A 21,270-nucleotide genomic window follows, 5' to 3' on the forward strand; every position below is an offset into this window, starting at 1 on the left:
CTTCGAGGGGCTCTACCAGTACAAGTGTATCCCTGTGGAGGATAACCACAAAGCCGACATCAGCTCCTGGTTCATGGAGGCAATTGAGTACATTGGTGAGCGCTTGTGTCCATGTGTGTTTCACTGTGGGAGGGAGGTTCCTGCCTCAAAGACCAGGAGGATCAGAGGGGACTGGGGTCTAGCAGGATTCAAGCTTTTTGTTGCTCTGGTGGGAGGGAGGTCAGCACCACCTGCAGGTTTGGGGAGGGGTTGGGCTTTGTTCGAAGGACCTTGGTCTCACATCTCATCCCTGTTGCCCTCTAGACTCGGTGAAGGAGTGTTGCGGCCGGGTCCTAGTCCACTGCCAGGCTGGTATCTCGCGCTCAGCCACTATCTGCCTGGCTTACCTGATGATGAAGAAGCGTGTCAAGCTGGAGGAGGCCTTCGAGTTCGTCAAGCAGCGCCGGAGCATCATCTCCCCTAACTTCAGCTTCATGGGGCAGCTGCTGCAGTTCGAATCACAGGTGTTGGCCACCTCGTACGCAGTGGAAGCCGTCAGCCCCTCGGGGACGCTGCGGGAGCGGGGCAAGGCCACCTCCACACCCACCTCTCCGTTTGTCTTCAGCTTCCCAGTCTCAGTCGGTGTCCATGCCACCCCCAGCAGCCTCCCCTACCTGCACAGCCCCATCACCACGTCGCCCAGCTGTTAGCTCAGGGGCTGAGGCCAGCCAGGCAGAGAGGGCCGGGCATGGAACGGGCAAGTGGGCAGGGAGCCCTGTGATGCTAAAGCAATAGTGCTGGACACTGCCATTCACCCTGGACTCTATGTCTTCTTTTCTTAGAGAAATTTCTTACCTCATCTTGGTTTTCTTGCTTTGTAATTTTATGTTTTAAAAGCATGAAAGTTGTAAAAGCTACAAACCCCGACATTCTCCAGGCTCTTTGGGGAAGGAAAATAGTATACTGAGTTTCCTCAAGTGCCTGGCCTTCATCTCTTTCCATCCCTATTTGATTGTCTTGTTTTTGAAAGAAAGATACAGCTCCCCTTCTCCCCATACTTCTGCCCCTAGCTCATCTGGGTTGAAAAGGGAGCACACCTTCTTTTGATTGTGCAGCAGTCTTCCCCCTTGCACAGAGACATGGGGGTGTGTGTGGTGGGTGCTGCTTACCTGAGCCAGTTACACTGGGTGAGGAGCAGAGCTGCAGGCAGAGCCTTGGGGCAAGCAGAAGTGGTTGCACAGGGCTGCCTGCACTCAGACTCAGCCCTGCCAGTGCCTGTGGAAGTGATGCAGGAGCTGGCAGGGTCACCAGCTGAGCCCATTCCTGTGGGGAAGAGCAATCTCTGTGGTTGGGAGGAGGTTAGGAGAGGGAGATGAAGTCCTAAATAGTTCTTTTTCTTGCCTCTGTGGATCCCTGGTTCCTGCAAAACTAAGGTCTGATCTCCTGTGGCTTAAAGAAGAGAAAGATGGGGTGGGAGCAGCAGTCTGGGCCGCTTCCGATTAGTCCCTCTGGTTTCCTCCCCATCCATCCCACTGCTGCTCTTCCAGAAAAGGCAGGACAGGATGTGGGTGTAATGGAAGAGAGAAGCAGCCGGGTGGAGGAAAGGCTGGCCCAGATTCAACATCTTCCTCCAGCCCATCTCCACCTGAGCTGGGTGTTGTTCACCTGTGCAACACTGCTGCAGCTTGTGGTCCAAGCCTGGAGAATGCCTCATCTTCAACCCACCTGGAGCCGTGTTTCCCCCCAGTCCCATCCAGCACACAAGATGCCTGTGTGGCGATGTACATATGTATGGTTTTGTTCCCTTTTTATTTTCTAGAAATTAACTTTTTATTTATTGCCTGAGGGAGGGAGAAAACAAACTGTTTGGAGAAAATAAAAATAAAACTGTTTTCAACAGTTGTGGCTGGAGCAGGTTTGTCCTAAACCCAAGAGAGAACGGCAGCTTCTACAGAGCAACTGTTAAAAATGTATTTATTGAATTTTAAACTATTACAAGTATTGCAGATCACACATTTAGCCAAGCACATTTATAGATCAAACTCGGTTGTTACAGAGATGTTACCTAAAGTCCACCGTGTAGGTAGGCTGAGAACCTGCCCATCGTCTTCTTTGAGAGAGAAGGTAAAGGAGGAAATAAATAAATGATAACCCAGTCCTGGGTAATTGGCAACCAAGAGAGGAAACACGCAGGGCTAGTTATGAAAACAAGTTATACAAAGAAAGGTCTAAAACTCAACCCCAGGTACACTGCCATCTAGGTTGGCAGAGAAAGCAACTGAATGAAGATGCACAAGCTCACAGGACTGTGGCACAGAAAAATTGCCACTTCAATTTCCAAAGCTGCAGCTGTTGTTAAGGAGGAAGTGTCAGAATTACCTTGTGATGCAGAGACTCTAATTGTCTATATTAGTAACTAACGGAACCAATACTAAAACTTGCCACCAACAGGCTCAGTAATACAGAAACAGATGTATCTAAACCAGTCAGATAATATGACCTGACAGGCGTATGTGTTAGTGTAATGGGAAATGCATCTGTTTCTCGTGTCCCCTACTGATTCATGGTCTCATTCACCTCGCTTCAGAAGTTGTAACATGCATATGCTGTCCCCTGGTCCTCCAGATTTTACAGGTGGGAACACTGCCACTCCACCTCTGCCGTGCTCTGAAAGACGATGTGAGCATGCTCTGGGCTGTGCCAAAGCCACCACCTCTGACCATCAATGGATTCAAGTCTACCATGGTTCACAAGCCACTCACTGCCCGAGGCTAGAATTCGATTTGTACTTACCCACGTCTTCCTCAGCAGTGCTGCAGCATAGCTTAAAATGACTGAAGCATGCATTAGACCTTCAGCTTCTGAGAAAGTCTAGCAATGTTCAAACTAACCTGTTTTGTGGCTAGACCCTTTCTTCTACCCATCTTTCTAAATAATCTGAGTAATTCCTGTTAACAGTTCCATATGTAAATTCTAGGTAGTGCAAGTACTGTGCAGGAGCTCAGACTGCACTGGAGGGATGCAGGAGTCTCTTGTGAGAAGATCTGCTGCTGACTTCAGTTCCTGCAGGCCACGCAGTGGCACAACATGTTAGCATCCCTCAGCACATCTCGCATGCATGGGGAGCAGACATCTCCTAAACTACAACAAACAGTAGGATCAGCTGGTTTCCAGAGCTAAGGAAGCGCCCTTCTCCAGAAGCTACTCCATCCCCTGTACCACCAAAGCCAGCAATGCAGAACATGTAGTGGGGCTTTCTTTTTGTGTAAGTGTAGAATGTAGGTTTGGGGTACTCCCAGTATCAATTAGCAAAGTATAAAAGTTTGCAGGAAAATAAATTCAACAGTGGGATTCCATGGCATCACATGCAAACGTTCAAAACAGAGGCTAGAAAATCACATTGCTCATTCCTTGGACTACAGACCAATAGTGACTTAAAAAAGGTGGAACTAGCACAAGAGGTTTGTAAACAGTCTGTGGAGCTGGGGTCAAAACAGATTGGCAGATAAAAATAAGGGTGAGAAAACAAGATACAATAAGGTACTGCACTCTCTGCTTTTAATCCTAACAGAAGTTTTGTTGACAGCATTCAGACTGCTGTGTCACTCTGCACCAGGTACCCGATTCATCTGCCTCATGGAAACAATGTCAGCAACGGAGAGCAGAACCCTCCCTTCTTTGCTGCATGATGAAGTTTCTTTCTGTTTTGCCTATTAAGGTCCTGATATTTCAAAACACTGCCTCAAAGGGACATGGGCAAAAATCAACATGCTTGACAGACAATTATCCCTTTCCCCAGACACCATTTTCTGTCCCAGTGGGAATGGCTCTTTCTGGAGCTGAGTGAGAGGTGCCCAGGCTCCCAAGCCTACGACATGGCTTAGCTGAGTGTTTTTGCATCCTCAGCTCCTCCTGTGCCTCCACTAGTGACCCAATGCTGCAAATGAGCAACTAGTGAACAGGGGATGCCCTTCTCAGGAAGTCAGAAAACTTCATTTCTCAGAAGGCAGCAGCTGCCTGGTTACAGGGACATGCCTTTTTTAAAGTCACATTCTCTAGAATTAGGAAGCATCAAGTTAACTCCCTTGGCTGAAGCAGCAGCATCTGTACCGTTAACAACCTGCCAAATGCAGCCTTACCACGAAACCATCACCAGCTTTCTCATGGGTAACTTTGATATTGATGGGCAGATCCTCGCTTTGTTTTAAACTGTAAGAGGAGCTACAACAACATATGCCAGGAGAGGCAGATGCTCCTCTCGTGGAGGTTTCTACGACACACAGACAGACGCACCATCAGGTCTGAGTATTCCTCTGTGTCTGGTCACAAACGGACAGGAGATCACAACATTACGAGACAAAAACCACTGCAAAATGATTTCCTCACACAGCACCTTTACTCTGCACAGAACATCAGGTACGTTAACACTGGCAGTTCAAAGATACTGGACAGTATTTTTATCCTCTAGGAGTTAAAGGCTGCAGAAGAAATCCAGACTAGCCATTAGTTCAATCAGCACACAGGAAACAACAAGCAAGAACAGAATCTGGTGCGGGCTTGGTGGGGTTTTTGTTTTTAGGTTTGTTTGTGTTTTTGAAAGATGTAAAGCTTTCAACTTCCACACCCACATTAACCATTTTGCTCACCTAAGCAGCACAACTGTTTCACCGTTTAAAACTATGTCTAACTGGGGATGGTGAGCAACACGCACTCTCACCGCTATCTGAAACCCTAGTGTAGATAGGCGCATCTCCCCACTCCTTTATTAGCTAAGTTAAAAACAAACCCCAAACTTAAATGATGAATACAAAGCTTCAAAGCCTAGTGGTGATCTCTGCAATCCTAACACTATTAAACAAGTAGCCAAAATACAAGCACCCAATTTCATCAAGGAAATTTGATTAAAAGGACAACTAGGCTAGAGCCTGGCTTGGACTTCGAAGCTACATATTTCATCAGGTCACAAAATGAAGCGAGAACCATATATCCACTGCCAGCTCAAGAAAAACAAAAATCAAAGTTCAAAGATTTGTTGGAATATTGCTATTTCTAAGGTTTTCTTTAGAGAATTACAAACAGATGATGTGCAGGTAGCCATATTGCACTAAATGACTGATTTTACAGTGGGTGAAATTCCTCTGTGAGGATAGCTTGCTTCAACATTAATGTCTTAATGTTAGAACTGAATTTTTGTGTCTTAATGCTGAAAGTGAAAAGCTCTTCAGGTTTAAGTTTTTTTTATCCAAACACGTCAGCAAACTCCCACTTATGGGGAGCGCATCCAGTTTTATAAACTAAAAGCACGCTATTCTGTCGTTTCCTTGCTTTAAGGGGGATGAAACCTGAATGCATGAACTGGATCATCAGATACTAAATGGTGCTGGTTGATAGGAAAACATACATCATGTTGTGTTCAAACGAGCATCTTTTTCTCCAGTTATTATGTACTCAACACTGAAGCACATCTCCTGGTATTGGCTGATAAGAAAAAAATGAACACAGCTCGGTTTTCAGCCTTCTCTGAAGCTGTAAAAACAACAACAAAAATCTGTTTCTACTTCTGTTAAATGCATATCCTCCATGAGGGGGACTTTTGAAATTGTTTGATGCTGTGCTATGCAATGCTTAAAAATAACTTTCTCTTACCCAGTGAAACAAACCTGGGAACTAGCAGGGAAGGGGATTTGAGAAAATAACTCCTAGCTTTGTTCTCTGGTATACCTGCAAAGAAATCCACTTGCCAACTGGTGTTTTAAAAGTTCATTCTCATCAAAATGTAAAATCGATATTTAAAAAAATTATTATTTTTGTAAATCCCTTAAGCTCTTCAACCGCGATGTCACAAAGATGTGACATGAAGCTGCTATAATACACTCTCCCTCACCAGACTGAAACCCACTTACTGGGTCTCATATCACAGAGGGACATGAACCAGGTATGCTCTCACGCATGCAATCTTCTGACTTTTCACCTGCTATCTCCCAGCAAAACCACGCGCCACTGGAACTGCAGAACGTTTCACAGACTTCAGGTACTTAATAGAAGCCTTATAAAACGTTCTTTTAGAGATGCCAGCAGAGGGCATTGACCTGCTTTATGAAGTTATGACAGCAAGCCCAAGAGCTGGTTTTACCCTTGCAAACACTTCCTAGGGCTTCCCCCAGAAAACTCACACAAAGCAGTGAACTGACATGATTTGTTTCCACTCTAAAGTTACACTCACTCCTATTATCGTTTGCTCAGAGGTGTGCAAAAAAACCCTATATTGAAGAACTGGACCTAGCCCCTTCTCAGATTAAATTCATATTGCATTGTTAACAATTTTAGTCAACTCGACTTTGTGCAAAATATTTTTAAGAAGGTTCTGGCTCAACTTCAGAATACAAAAGGAAAATAAATAGCTGACTAGGATCTCTTGAAAACATAAAATGAATGGTGTATGCTGAAAAGAAAGTTATGGGCTTAATGCAATTTGTCTGCAAATAAAATAACTAGAATAGTAGTGTCTGAAATTTTAACATGTGAGATGGCACTGATAAAAGATTTCTGTTTGCACAATAATGTTCCCAAAGTCTAGATCAAAACAATATTATTTTACACAAAGTAACTGCAGAGACTAGGAGCCTGAGATATGTTATTAAAAGGCAGTCCCTTGTAAACTTTCCTCAAAAGGAACAGTAGCAGTTGAGTATGCAAGAGTTACTCATATCTTATTCATCAAGACAGCAATGCTTCATAAAAGACATACAGCTTATTTCCAGGTTGTTAACAATTTTATATGATACTGATTTTCTGAAAAACGTATCCATCCAGTCCAAGATTGAAGTCACATCCTTCTTCACTGCTCTGTAGCTACTAGGTCTTTTGCTCTGCTGCTGTTGCTGTCTGTGAGGGAGCTTCTGGCTTCACAATCTGGTATGTAATAAGATATTCCGGGTATGCCTGAAAGCAAGGCAAGAAAAAAAAAAAAAGGCTTTATGCAAGGGTATGCTCAGCGAGTTCATGAGACGTTCATGAGATGTTGGATTTCATGAAACAATGACCAGGAAGGACAGGGCAAGAATCAGCTCTATGTTCTTAGAGTGCAGAAGAAAAAGCAGATTTCAAACCTAGACAACACTAAGTGGGAACTGCTCAATGTAGTTAACACCTTCCTTAATGCACTAGTATAAAGAAAGATGTTTCTTCAATGCAGAGACTGCCAGAAATAGTGCACTCAAGAGGAATTCAGAGTCGGAGTTACTCTCCTTGTTAGCTAATCCTGCAGGTCAGTCAGTGCTTGTCAGTCATTCAAAAATCTCAGATGACTGATGCAGTCTGACACTAAAATACTGACTCGCTACGTGACCTGCAAATGCCTTTCCTGGCAGTAGAGTACTTGGCACATCCAGAACACGTAACCCAGTCATCTGTCCAGTGTTTTCTGAAGACAGCTGGTAGGAGGTTCAGTCCCTGAACAAAGCTAAGGGGCAGGGCCTCATTCAGAGAAAGCTAGATGGGTGAGAGGAGACTGGGCAAACAGCAGCCTCAAGAAATCCAGCAAGAGCAAATGCACCCGGGACTAACTCCTTGTAGTAACACTGCAGGATGGGAAGCAGCTCTGCTGAAAAGGTGCTGGGTGTCCTTGGGTGAGAGTAAGCTAAAGCAGAATCAAACAGTGTGTCCTCTGGCAGCAATAGAGGCTACCAGCATCCTGCGGTACCCCAACAGCAGCGTAGCCAGTCAAGTGAGCGTAGCGATGACTGCTGCTTATTCAGTGCTCACTTGACCACATCTAGACAACTGCATACAATTTTTAGGCCTTTCACTACAAGAAAGATGCCAACAAGCTGGAGCCAAGTTCAGCAAAGGACTGGTAAGATAGTCAGCAGGAGAGAGCACAGGGTAAGTAAGAAGAGGCTGAGGCAGACGGGCTTGTTCCAGTTCAGAAAAGGGAAGGCTTTGTGGGACTTCATAGTGATCTTCCTGTCACATACGTCAGGCTACTGAGAAAAAAGAGCCAGACTCTTCTGAGCTGCGCAGCAGGAGAACACGATTCATGGAAACAGGGGAGGTTCCAACTGGATACAAAGAACATACTATTTTTACTCTGAGGATAATTAAGCAAAGGAACAAGCTGCTGAAGGAGGCTGTGAAACACCATCCTCTGAGGCCTTTGAGACCTGCCTGGTCAAAGCAAGCCCTCAGCAATCTGGTCTGAATTTAGTGTGAAGAAGAGGCTGGCCTAGGTGACCTCCCCAAGGTTCCTTCCAGCCTGAACTTGATATATAATCCTGGAGCCATCCAGAGGAGTAAGCAAACCACTTTTCTAGACTAAAGGCCTAGCTTATTATCTGAGTTACTCAGATTAAAAATCAACTCCTGAAGATTGCTTTGCTTTCAGCTGCCATTTAAGGGTAATGTCTGGCAGGCAGCGACACTGCCACTGCTGGCAATCTACAGGTAAAAAGCCCAGAATCCTCAATATGTACAAAAGCCCCAGAAATTCACTGTTCTTGTTACTGCAGTAATGCCAGTAAAACACAATGGGAGAAACTATGCCTACTGAGAGAAACTACAACTCTTAATAGGCTCTAGCAGTGCTGCACAGGGGGAAATGGGCAATTCTGCGTGGTGTAAATGAGAGCTGCTCAGTGGATAGACATAGTGTTTGCTGGCTTGACACAGTTCACTGTTTATTTCCACATTTAAATGGAAAAAAACCCTACAAACAATAAATCTAATCAACCTGGTTTTCACAGAACTGTCGGTATAGAAACCAGTCATTCCCTCTCCAAGTTCTTTGCCCTTGCAAACCTACATACCTGTTCCCCTCTATAGATAACATATTCAGCATATGCAAGTCCATTCACGCTTGGTCTGCCAATAACAGAATGGTGCCCTGGAGGTGCATGAGCCATTTTCATTGTGCTGAACTGAAGAAAGGATTTTCCAAGGGTCACTCTACAGAAGAGCATTTGTCTAAAAGGAAAAAAGAAAACATAATTTTCATATATCTTACTAGGAGTTGCATGCTTCCAGAATGATTTCAAACTTGAACTTATTTCATCACAGTTCATTTCTCAAGGCTTTTTGGAGAAACACTTGCAGTTCTAAGGCTGTATAAAACCTGTCACACACAAACAAAAAAGTCTTTCTTGACATGCAGAAGGGACAACACGGACTTTGTTCTTTGTTTAGCCTTCACATGAAGGCCTGTCCTAGTTCATTTTATATAAAGCTGTTGAAATATGAAATTGTGTTCCTACCAATAGGGTATGGGCAGGTATCAAAAGTGCAAAAAGCACATTGATCTGCTCCAGTACAAAACAAAGCTGTGATTACGTCCTGTTCACCACCTCCAAAATTATCCGATCCATGGTCCAACACTGTACTGCTGACCACCACTTTGCACTGCAGTTTTTGTTCTGATAGTGCCTGGAGTTAAATTGCTATTTTCATCTGACTCTTCATTTTCAAACTTGCTGTTTCAGGCCTCTTTCCTGAGCCACAATTCACTTTGATTTATACTCACTGTATGCTTAGATGTAATTTTTGACCTTTCTGTGTGACTCGCTGCATTTATATCCTTTTTTTGTTTAGCCTTGACAAATGGAAAACCGCATTTTTCTGGCCATGACCAAGCTCAAGTGCCTATTCCTTCCCTGCAATTCACCCTGTGACAGGATCGTAAAAACAAGGACAGCCAGAATTATGTATAGGGAACTCTGCTGGACTCATACCTGTGGCAGATATAACAGGACCTGTCTTTGTGTGTGGGGCAGCCTGTTCCTCCCCCTATCCCATACACATATTGGTTGCTTTTTGAGGAGTTCTCGGCAAAGTAAATCCCAGCTCCAAACATTCCTCCAATGTATGCATGCCTTTCATCAAATCCTTTGTGAATGATAGCATTAATAAAAGGAGACCCTAGAACAGAAATGACATGAAATGATACATACTTGTCAAGCTCTATAGTAATACAGGACTCTGTCAAGAGGAGCTTGTCTGCCTCAAATAGACCATTAAATACCAGAAAGCACACTCAGTCAGCTGGAAGGGGGTGATACCCAGCAGGATGCAGTGATGTGTGGGATTTATCGTTATATACCAAGATCCCACGTGTGACTCATATTTCTTACTCATTTCCCCAGATCTCATTAAATGGCTTTCCCCCCCACTCACATTTCAGTGCAATTTATCTTGTCAATGCACACCTTCTCCAGCAGTCAGTACTGATTAAGATGGGGCAAGGTGTTAGGACAATCATACCCAAAACCAATCTCCTATGCAGAATTCACAGAAGGATCTAGGGCAGAAGGACCCTCAGGCAACTGTCATTTGTAGGCACTTCTCGATGCTTCTAGAGAACATCTGGCTGAAACTCATGGTTGGTTTTGATTCCTTACCCTGATGGTTGCCTGAAGCACCAGAGTAAAATACTTTTACTGTGTGTTGCTCCCCTCTTTTAGAAGATACTCTTTCTCACAGCAATATAACACCCTTCCAGCAGCTTTACTGGAAATTACTAAGATACAGATTACCAAAAAACTTTTTTGTTTTTCTTTTGAAAGAAAGAAAAAGTATTTTTTATCTAGCTTGGCTTTTCAGATAGCAGTAACCACACAGACCAACTCCACCACCCCCACACCCTTTCATTTCCAGCGTACAGAAATACAATTACTGTACAGGATGGTGACACAGCAACGTTAACATTGCCTGTGGGTCCTTGGAGGCTTTTTTTGGTGTTAAATACCAGTACTTACAAATAGAGATCACTTCCTTACCATGAAACAACATGCGTTCATTGTGATGATTATGATTCTCCTCTGAGACCTCCTTCTGCCTGTGACAGAACCTCTCCCGCAACTTCTTGTTCACGACCTTTTGAATCTGCAGTGGTACAACAGGTCCAAGCATACTTGAATTGGATTTGAAATGGAATGTAGTTTCACAGAGAATGCATAAATTCGACAGGGAAATGGAGTAAGACACATGAATGGTACAAAGAAACCCCATGGCTGTTCTGCATGCAAGGCTAAAGCCTTTCAAACAAGTTGGTAAGCACACACTTACAGGCAGTTAAAGCTACTCTGAAACTGCAGCCAAGAGTTCTCAGGTTTAAGGAAGACTTCCAGGCTTCTTCCCTCAGATCTCATAATGCCACCAAGAACTACAAACTGTTTGAAACTCTTTCCATCTCTGCTTTGAGCTCTGTTGAACAATCTGGGCTAGCTTTTTGAAGCTTGCTGTCTGGCTTAGGTTGAATTTTTACAAAAAGAAACAACTTCTGAGGAAAGAAATTAGGAGATATGCTATTTAATCTATCTTGAGATATGGTTCCAGCCATGTGCTCCAATACCACTGTGGTTTCTATAAAGGACTTCATCTTTGGTTGGTAGTAGGATGGAAACAGAGTTGATGTCAGATGTACGATCTACTGGGCCAATTGCAAAGGCTCTGTACAAACTCACTTTTCAAGCAGATAGGTAGCAGGGGTTTGCTGGTGGGTGCTCAGGAACTGAGTTCTGTTTTGATATCCTTTATTTCCTCCTCCCGCCCCAAAAGGAATAAGAAAGTGCACTTTCCCTCAGAAAGACAACACTCCATTTTTCTGATACGTCAGGGCTTTTAAAAGGTGTTTTTCTAGTTGGGAGGTGCAAAGGTGGCAGTGTCAAGATCCAAAGCAGTACAGGGAGATAGAAACTTTCAATAAAAAGTCATGCTCATTGTTTCCCCCTCACCCAAAATTGCCTTTAAAAAGGCACCTAGAAAAAAACCTGTGCTGCAAAATCAAATACAGAAGTTATAGTCCTCTCAAATTAAAATCAGGCTGTGAAACATAAGTCAAGCTCTTCAATATCAGTTCTTCAGACTGCTTTAAGAGCACAAGTGGACACTTCTCCCTAATTCCATGTGCAGAGCACACAATCAGTCTAATTTTAGCATTTAGCACTTGCTTTAACTCTGCTCTTGAATTTTATCTCAACAAAGAACTTTAAATATGAAAAGGCAATCCACTAAACCAATTGAGCCTGCTTGCGTAAGTACCAACTGATTCTACCACACAGAATTAAGAGGTTTAGAAACTTACCCTGATGACATTGTACCTGTTGAAGATCCCACCGGCATTTCCACCATCCCGATGCTCCCGGATTGTACTCTGCATCTGCATAAATGAACACAGCTGAACGTCCAGCACATAAAGCTTGCTAGCAAGGCAAAGTATTAATGCTTAATCTCAGTATATCACTGGCAACAAGAGCCAATCTTCTTGACAATTAAAGGTGTAAAAAACCCAACCCCAATTCTCAATTTTAAACTGAGGTACACCCTTACTTCTCAGGCACTCAATGTACTATGCTGTTTGGCAGTAGAGAAGTTGGATGATGTGATTACCCAATCTTGTAATGAAAATCTACACAGGAAAAAGGAGAATAGTGGCACTTGCTGTCAAAATTGCACACAACTAGAAAACCTGATTTAGATTAGGGAAAAAAAAAGCAATATTTGAAAATGAATATACAAAAAGATTTTATAAAGATGTAATAACAAATGTGTTTCTAATGAGCACAGTTTGTATTTCCTAGTGATAGGAAAATTCTTGCACTGTCAATTTTCCTATGTCATTAGAAGCCCCTGAGAACTTCAACGGTTTAATGGTGCCTTTTCCAGAGGTATTTATAGCTACAGCAATCTTTAGTTACAGCTCAAATAATTACCCCAATTCACTATGGCAGAGAAGTGATCCTTTCTGTCAGAAAAGTTTATAAAAGCAATGTGCACAAACTCAAGTTTACACAGTCACTAAACAAAAGTATTTCAGGTTAAGCTGGCAGCAATCCTGAATATTTAATTATTAAAAAGACTCCAAACACTTCTGTGGTACAGTGTAGGAACACTACACAAATAGCAAGAGCACAGTAAAATGGAGTTACGTACCAAACACAACTCTTCAGAGCATCTCTTTTCTGTTGTGATTTTTCTTTCAAAATGGTATCTGCTTGTAGTTTACTCACATAAAAGAGCATGTGTGTGTGGGAGGCAAAATTACAGTCAATTTTCAATTATCCAAAAGCTGTTTATCTGGGTTACAGATTAACTACGCCAGTGAGACAAGAGAAAACAAGCTGGTTCACAGCCAGAAAAGAGTCTGAGCAGAGAGAATGCCTACAGACTTGCAAGTCCTTAATCCCTTGCTTTTCATGGGTCCACCTATCTATGGAAAGCTGTGGAAAACCCTTGCTAAAAATACAACAATGACAAAGCAAAATTGGGATAACGCTAAGTAAGCAAACAGAGCACTTATTAAAAAAAAAAAAGGCAGGACACAGCAAAATTATTTCCATCATTGCTCTATAAAAGAAGACAAATGAAGAGCCCTAAACTTCATCTCCGACCTATACAATTCATAAACGAAAGCATACTTTATCACTTTCAACATGCATTGCATGCTTTAGCTCTGACGGGTTGTAAGTGAACAGAGAAATACAGAGCCACCGGAGCATTAAGAAAGGTACTTGCAATACCTCCTCTTCTACAGATTGATATTCCTTATCATCAGGAGCAAGGTCAAGGAGAATGGTCCCCTGACTCACACAGTGGAAAGTCAAATAAGGATTGGTGCCTGCAAAGAGAAGGAATTAAATGAGTAAAAATCAACAGGAGAAGACAACACCGGCTCTATTTGTATTCATCATCATTATTACCTCTCTTAAATAACCCCAGTACAGCAGGAAATGGAAAACAAACAGAAGGCAGAAGCACAACATTAAAAAGATAAAGTGCTTCCGTTGGCAGGAGAGGCTTTAAAAGAGTGATGGCAAATGCATGTGGGACATAATTGCATTTTATTGTTTCCGCTGTCAAGAGAAGCATCCAAGAAGTGTGAGGTAGCAAAAAGCTCCATCAGGTCCATCCTTCAGGATCCAGCTGGCCTGTGGGTAAGTATGTTGAGCAAATCAACCCAAAAGCTCCTGCCTGGTTGAAACAGAGTCCCAAGAAATAGGCACAGCCTCCACAGCTGTCTCAGAGGTGTCCATTCTCTGGAAAGGCAAGTGACCACTCACTCCTGTATCTCCTCAAAATACCCTTTACTTGTCACAACACACCCAGCCACCAGGCCTGCCAGCCCGTACATGTTCCTGACGGCTGGATTCTTTCAGGTCCTGGTGACAAAGCCTGCATTTACAGAAGGTGACTTCTGCGAGCCTCTTGTATGCTTAGGCTGACCAGTGTCATATTTACCTTGCTGTCCTCCTAGAAGCCTCTCCACACCTTTTATTAATTTGTGGCGGTGTCCATACGCATTGATCCCTATTTCTTTAAGCTCCTCATGTCCCATGTCTGCCAACACATCCAGGGTTATCTGGGAAGGTGAAAGACCACAAAAATCACTTGCCAAACCTGGCCTGATTCCCAGAGATTGAAGACCCATTAGTTCAGAAAATGGAATGCATTCATGGTGCAACCAAGAGAATAGATATATGTTATGGTTTACTGCACTTCTAATTGCTGCCACCTTCTGGCAAGCCTCTCCCTATTACAGGACATTCCCTGCTTGAAGCTGTGCAAAACTTACTTTTCCAGCAATTAACAAGAGCTGGTTCTCACAGGAAGTTCTCAAAAACGTGTTTACTTATGTAGACAGAAGATGCATGGAAATGCTGGGACAAATCTGGGAATATTTTTGAAGCAAAGTTTCACATTGCTGCACAATTCATTACTTTCGCTACACAAACAGAAATAAATATTCTATAAGCTTACTAATAAATGTGAAGTGTGTTTCACATCAACGTTATTAGGATGTGTGCTACTCTTGTGTGTGTGCTTGCATGTCAACTGTAGTGGTAGGACAAGGGGTAATGGGTTTAAACTGAAACGGGGGAAGTTTAGATTAGATAAAAGGAAGAAGTTCTTTACAGTGAGGGTGGTGAGGCACTGGAATGGGTTGCCCAAGGAAGTTGTGAATGCTCCAACCCTGGAGGTGTTCAAGGCCAGGCTGGACAGAGCCTTGGGTGACACAGTTTAGTGCGAGGTGTCCCTGCTCATGGCAGGGGGGTTGGAACTAGATGATCTTAAGGTCCTTTCCAACCCTAACTATTCTATGATTTTATGTCTGTCAAACTAGTATTATCAGCTATGCTAAGTCATGCTCAACTATTCCACTATTTTTGGAACTAATTAACAGTCGGAGACACAAAAGTATTCATTTGGTCGCAATATATGAATACATTTACAATTGCCTGACATGGTTTTAAATTTCAAGGTCACAGATTATTGGTGGAAACAGAAAGGTAATAAAACATGATGTCAAATAAACATTTATTTTTAAAGAACAGGAGGTGAAAGCTAAATAAAGTACACATTTTTATTCCTACAAAGCAATTGTGCACTGAGGTGATTATGTGAAAATCAAAGATTTCACCTGGACAAGACAGTTGTATAAAATCTACTTTCAAATTTACATATTAAACTAGAATGGGAAGCTCAAAAAATAATGGGAAACCATACAAGTTGATTCAAAAGGATCTGTATTGTTAGCAAACTGAACTTTCAGGTCTGAACTCTGTCCACTACAAATTGAGTATCTAATTCAAAAGAAAGCAACTCAAGAAAGGGATTAATAGCTACACTGAACATCCATTTAATTGAGCGGAAAACAACCTACTGGGACTGCTGTGGAAAAACCACTGAAGATATTCATCACATGCAGCAGAATGTTAAAATAAAATACAGAAGAAATCCAGATATTAGAAAGCATCAGGAGGAGGCTAGAGCCAAGATGAAAAAGTGCATGCAAAGCTACTGCAGTGCTTGGAAAAAGCAGCTTACAACAATAAGCTTAAGGAAGATGAGCTTGTTTTCACCTCTTCACAAGAGGAGCTAACCAGTTTCAAAATGACGAATACAGTGAATCTGATTTGCATTATTAAATGTTATTAGCAGGGGAAGATCTTAAAAACAGGTTAGGATTTAAAGAATCGAAAGTAGAACAAAATCAACATGGTAATAGGAAAGTGTGAAAATAATAGGAAAAAAATAAACGTGGGTAGAATATAGGTTGGTTTGAGGTTGGTTTGCTTCTTAATAGAAGCAGTTCAAAATTAAAGAGTTTATGCTTCATATACAGGAAGGGAAAAAAAGACTATATGCATTTTAACTTTGGGGAGATACCTCCTGTAACATTTCATAAACAGTTGGAACTTTCTCTGTTAGCAACATATTACATTTTATATGTTTGTTTCCTGACCCCTCATAAAACATTAGCAGCAGAGGCCTAGTGAAAAAACAACCATCAAATCCAGTCTCTCACACTGGTACCATTTACTTCCACCACTGTGTCCATCTTGCTTATGCGAACAAATAATCTATTTAACCCTAACATGTTAAATTTATTAAATGGTAAATAAAAAGAAGCCTACAATTACATTAGAGGTACTTCTGCTTTAAAAAGTAACAAGTTTGAGAAACTGCTCCATTAGTTGCATTCTTCTCATATATTGTGAGTTATTGATAAATCCTCCGTGTTTTGCCCCCATTTCTCAATTCCATTTGAAACTTCTTAGCCCTGCAAAAAGCAGTTAATGCTATAGTCCTAACAAGTTAGGAAATGTAGGTTCTGCATTCTTTAGTGTGACTACACCCTGGTAAACTAGATGTTTTATTTCAGCTTATAGTTAAACTGGAGGGTTTCCTAGATCTAACCGAAGTATCAAATGCAGCACTACAGGTGGTGAAACACTTGTTTGGATATGAAGACTGCTGAAGAACAAATGCAGATGACATTCCAACCTAACTTTGTCATAGCTGTCATGTTCAAAGTTCACAAGGTCCAAAGTAACTCTCAGAATACAAGCCAAATTAGCAGTCATCATGTATGTGTAAGAAAGTGAAAGACACTGAATATCTGAATTGAAGTGATTTTCACAGGTTTCTCAACTTCCCCATAAAGTACCTGGTGACTCATTTGCTGTTTTCTTGGACATAGTTGTTTTTCTGTAAATTTGAAGTTGGGTTTTTTTGTTTCCCTTTTTCAATCAGAGAATGGAAATATGACTCAAATTCATTATATTAGTCTATCTTTTAAACATACAGAAATCACTTACCTGTTCTGTCTCAAAGATGTCCCGAAGGTGTTCAAGACCCAGGCTTTTTAGGAACTGGGTAATGTTCATGTCAAGACCTGAAACTATAACAGAAGAAACAAGACATTATGTCCTATGCACCTGAATTTAAAACAAACAATCCACAAAATAAACTAAAAATCAAGCAATACTACTGATTCTCTCAAAATTCTAAACTTTGATTCTTTTTACAATCAATTTGTCTGTGTCTATAATAAACAACCCACTTCGACATTGTGTGAAAGCTCAGTGCAAAGCTCAACACTGCTGCCTCCTCAGAATCAACTATTAAAAAGCACAAATAACCTGTGGCAAATCCAAGCTCGTATTGCAAAGAGAAGGAAAGGAAGGGTGGGTGTATTTTGCTATGTAATCACCCAGATGCAGACATAAAGCATGCATTCCAGATACTAATCCAAGGGTTTAAAAAGCCTTAGCAAAATCCCCCAGACACCACAATCATAATTCCTTCATCAAAATAATTCTCATTTGATTTTTTTGTATAAAATCAACAACAAACATCTGGGTATCTAATCAGATCTGACGTTGTAGTCAGACCTAATCACTGGTAGCAAACACAGATGAACAGCCAACAATGCTCCTTGAAGAGCACATGAAAACAAGAGTAAGCATCAGACACTTCAAAACATAGATGACATTTTAAGCTGCACAATATTTTATGGCTAGTCAGAAATGCTTTTCAGATAAAGCAAGGCCTACTATGATACTAAGCTACTGTACTTCTGGCAATGTAAACTTGTCCAGCAGCAAATGCACCTTCTCCTTCCTTCCTTTCAGTTCCTGCTGCTCCATCACCAGCATTCGATGCACCTCCTACGGCTAGTTCTGCCAGTGGCCCAGTGAGGTTATCTATACTGCTGGCAGCGGAGAGGCAGGATGGTGTAGATGCTGGTGAAATCACAGAGGCACTAACAACAGTAGCTTGAGGCTTAAAGCATGTAGGCAAAGCTTCTGGAGGCATCGCATCTATCAGCAAAGCTCGGATATCATCAGCCTGAAAAACAGACAGAACATTCAACATGAGGTTATGTTATCCTAAGTCATCAATCTCCGAGAAGAACTTTTCTTTGCATTTGTTTATGTTGATTTATCTGTTACCCCATTAAAAAGAAAACACCAACACAGTAATTCATGGTTGCAAGAACATTCTGATTCATTGCAATAGGTGAACCGGGTTCTCCCCACTTCTAAAGGTATGTAAGAAGGTACATCTAATTTTCTTTCTGGCATAATGACCTTATAGGTGTGAAAGCCAGGAAGAACAATGCAGCAACTCTATCTGAAATCCTTCACAACCTAGGCAAGGCAATACCATCTCATCATTTCTCTGCCAGGCTTAACTTCTGGTGAAGTATCCTGCGCTGGATCAAGGTTTCAGTGGAAAGACTACAACTGCCTTTGCTATAATCACATCTTAAAGCATTATTAAAAAAAAAAGAAAAAGAGAGGAGTTACAGGAGAAGTACGAACTTAACTAACAACTGCACTTAGCCTTTGTTGACTAAATTAAGTAGGACCCTCATCTTCAAGAATTTCCTCCTTGCATGTTCTTGTAGAACATGATTAAGACATCTTTATTTTCCCCCAACAAAATCAAGTAGTTTTCATATCCCTCATCACAAACCAAGTTTTCTAGAGCTCAGGTTATTCTTGAGGATACTTCTTGAATTCTCCATAAATCAAACAATAGTCTTAAAAGATACCCGCACTATTACCAGACACAGTATCCAGTTCGGTTGCAATATCTATTCTATCAGGACTGGTTAACCTGGAACATACAAGCTCATGTAACCTTATTAGGCTTTTTAACCAGCCACCACTAACAAGAAAGTTTCTAAAACTGGATACCAGTTTTAGAAAAAGTGTGATGGCAGATCTTAGAATGTTGTTTTGAAGCTAGACAAAAAAAGGACTGAGGTAATATGCAGGCACTGAACATAATTATGCTCTAAATGACTCCATTCCTCTAAAGACCCATCTGATTTTCCTCCCAGGTTCAAAGAAATAATCACCAACAGGACACAGATCGACCATCATCGGAGACATTTCAGAGGTTTATTTCTGACAATGAGGATATTGATCCCAGGAGTGAGTCAGATCGATCCCAGGAGTGGAGCAAACATTAAATCATGAGCCACATTAAGATCTCAGCCAAAGGAAAAAACCTGGACCCCTGGGTAAAATGTCACAGACAGGCACCCTGGAGATGCTCATCTCCCTCTACATCAGCACAGTGAAAGCTGAAGGCTGCTGAGGCCACGGTGCCATAGAAAGCCATTTAATATGCTGAGCAAATCCTGGAGGGCAGCTGTGGCTGGCATGCTAACACGAACTTACTGTTGCCAGGTCTAATGGTGTCTGACCCTCTTGATTCTTCATGGTTGGATCTGCTCCATGAGCTAACAGCAGAGCACAGAGCTGTGTCCTTCCTTTTTGTGCAGCTTCGTGCAATGGTGTGAACGCCCACTTATCTGTTGCATTTACGCATGTATTGTATTTGATCAACAGTGCTGCTATATCCACATGCTGGAAAACACAAGAACACCTTAATCAACATGACACTGGTAAAACATGAATTCCCTTTTTCCTGATGGAGGTAAGGGTGCTTAGGCAGCCCTATAATTTCTCTTCCATTTAACTCGCTTCTCTGCCTCTTGTGTCTATGTAGCAGCACACCTCTTCAGGTACCACTTTATACTGTAGCTCCAAGGTTATCTGTATCTGTGCACTACCAGACCATCCGCCAGCATATATATCAGGCACAGAATTCTATTTCTACCAAATCACCCCAAGTATATAGCATGAAGTTCATGTCAACTGCAGGAGCAGACATGTTACTTGATCCAGCATAAAACTAGCAAGACTTAACTGTCAAAATACTTGTAGACAAATTAAAACTGGCAACACAAATTTACAGGGCTGCAACATGTGTGATACGATACTGGAAGCTCTAAAGATCTATGTGTGGTACTGCTGAGCCACCACTTAAATGTCTGTATGCAGAAGTCTTCATTGTACTTCATCTGCCTTGCAATTTCTTGCAAGACTTTGAATTTATCTGAGGGAGATTGTTCTTTCTCCAATCGTATTAATGAGAGAACTGATAGAACACATTATGTGTGTCGTAAGAGACAATTGCCTTAAATAAGCTACAAAAGTAATGGACTTATAAAATCACAGTTCCATCAATAGCTCATCCTTTAAGTTTCTTAAGTTCAAATAAGGGAACAGAAAACTGGCAGATAAAAATTTTGGCTCCCTCTGACCAGTGAAATTACTTGTGCAATACAACTAAGAAATAAAAAAGCAGACAGTCAAAATGAGTAGGTAGGAGCATGAAGCACTGAAATTGTAAGCAGAAGCACAAAGACTTGCCACTGGATTTCATTTATCCTCTCAATGGCAACTAAGTGACTCTCAGCAGCTCTCATAAAAGGGCTTGCTCTCTGAATAAGCATAGTTTGAAAAGACTGGCAATCTTATTCTTCCTCTCTGCCAAACTTTTACATCAGTTGCTGTTCCTGTGACTTTCTGCCACATGAAACTACTGCGGGACATGCAGCATGAAGTGCTGGGTGGGAGAACTGAAGATACCTTGTGAGGAAAAAGTGGTGAAACCTTGCCAGCTATGAACTTGTGAAACCAGTACTCATCTCCTTTCTACCTCTCATCACAGAGATCGGAACGAGCTGATGACAACTCAGAGAGAAGTGTGGGCTGCCAGGGGAAAGGTGTTAAGCAGCATTTAACTAGATCAGCTGAATGGAAAAGCACCAAACACTGCCTCATTAACTTTTCTGAGAGAAAGCAAGGCAACCAGATTACACTGGTATTATGATTTTTAGAAGTGATAATCACCTTGAACCAATTTCTAACATTTCCCTATGCCAGTAAGGAATGTTTTGCCTTCATGTAAAATATGTGGTTTTGGTTTCCTATGCTTGAAAATAACACAATCTTTGTGACAGAATTTACCTCTAGATCTAAGCAACATCCTGGGAATTTAATACTCATTGCAGATGCTAATGAACAATATTGCTTGGTATTAGGACCCAGTATCAGAAAAGAATTGTGTTGCATTTCCAAACCTTCAGCAGCATTTGGAGCTTTTTGCTTTTCAGGACACTGGTATCCCAGAGTGACACAGAGAACCAATGCAAATGAT

The 21,270-nt window shown here is 41.8% G+C and overlaps 2 protein-coding genes across 2 annotated transcripts in view; one reads left to right on the top strand and one right to left on the bottom strand.

Moving 5' to 3' along the window:
• The window catches only part of DUSP4 (dual specificity phosphatase 4), a 3,356-nt gene extending 2,667 nt beyond the window's left edge, over positions 1-689 (top strand). Inside the window, 2 exon segments of the mRNA XM_010019112.1 lie at positions 1-95; positions 304-689. The exon segment at positions 1-95 is cut by the window's left edge and continues 21 nt beyond it. Of these exon segments, the coding sequence (XP_010017414.1) occupies positions 1-95; positions 304-689 (481 nt within the window).
• A 5,810-nt stretch (positions 690-6,499) lies between these two features.
• Positions 6,500-21,270, bottom strand: part of LOC104409281 (tankyrase-1) — a gene marked incomplete at its 5' end in the record, with an annotated part of 34,613 nt that continues 19,842 nt past the window's right edge. Inside the window, 10 exons of the mRNA XM_010019111.1 lie at positions 6,500-6,921; positions 8,784-8,940; positions 9,702-9,888; positions 10,746-10,851; positions 12,053-12,127; positions 13,488-13,585; positions 14,206-14,326; positions 17,067-17,149; positions 17,862-18,099; positions 19,443-19,631. Of these exons, the coding sequence (XP_010017413.1) occupies positions 6,835-6,921; positions 8,784-8,940; positions 9,702-9,888; positions 10,746-10,851; positions 12,053-12,127; positions 13,488-13,585; positions 14,206-14,326; positions 17,067-17,149; positions 17,862-18,099; positions 19,443-19,631 (1,341 nt within the window). The remainder of the gene's footprint in view (positions 6,922-8,783; positions 8,941-9,701; positions 9,889-10,745; positions 10,852-12,052; positions 12,128-13,487; positions 13,586-14,205; positions 14,327-17,066; positions 17,150-17,861; positions 18,100-19,442; positions 19,632-21,270) is intronic.

This window comes from Nestor notabilis, unplaced genomic scaffold (genome assembly GCF_000696875.1).
Source record: "Nestor notabilis isolate BGI_N333 unplaced genomic scaffold, ASM69687v1 scaffold18207, whole genome shotgun sequence".
NCBI lineage: Eukaryota > Metazoa > Chordata > Aves > Psittaciformes > Psittacidae > Nestor > Nestor notabilis.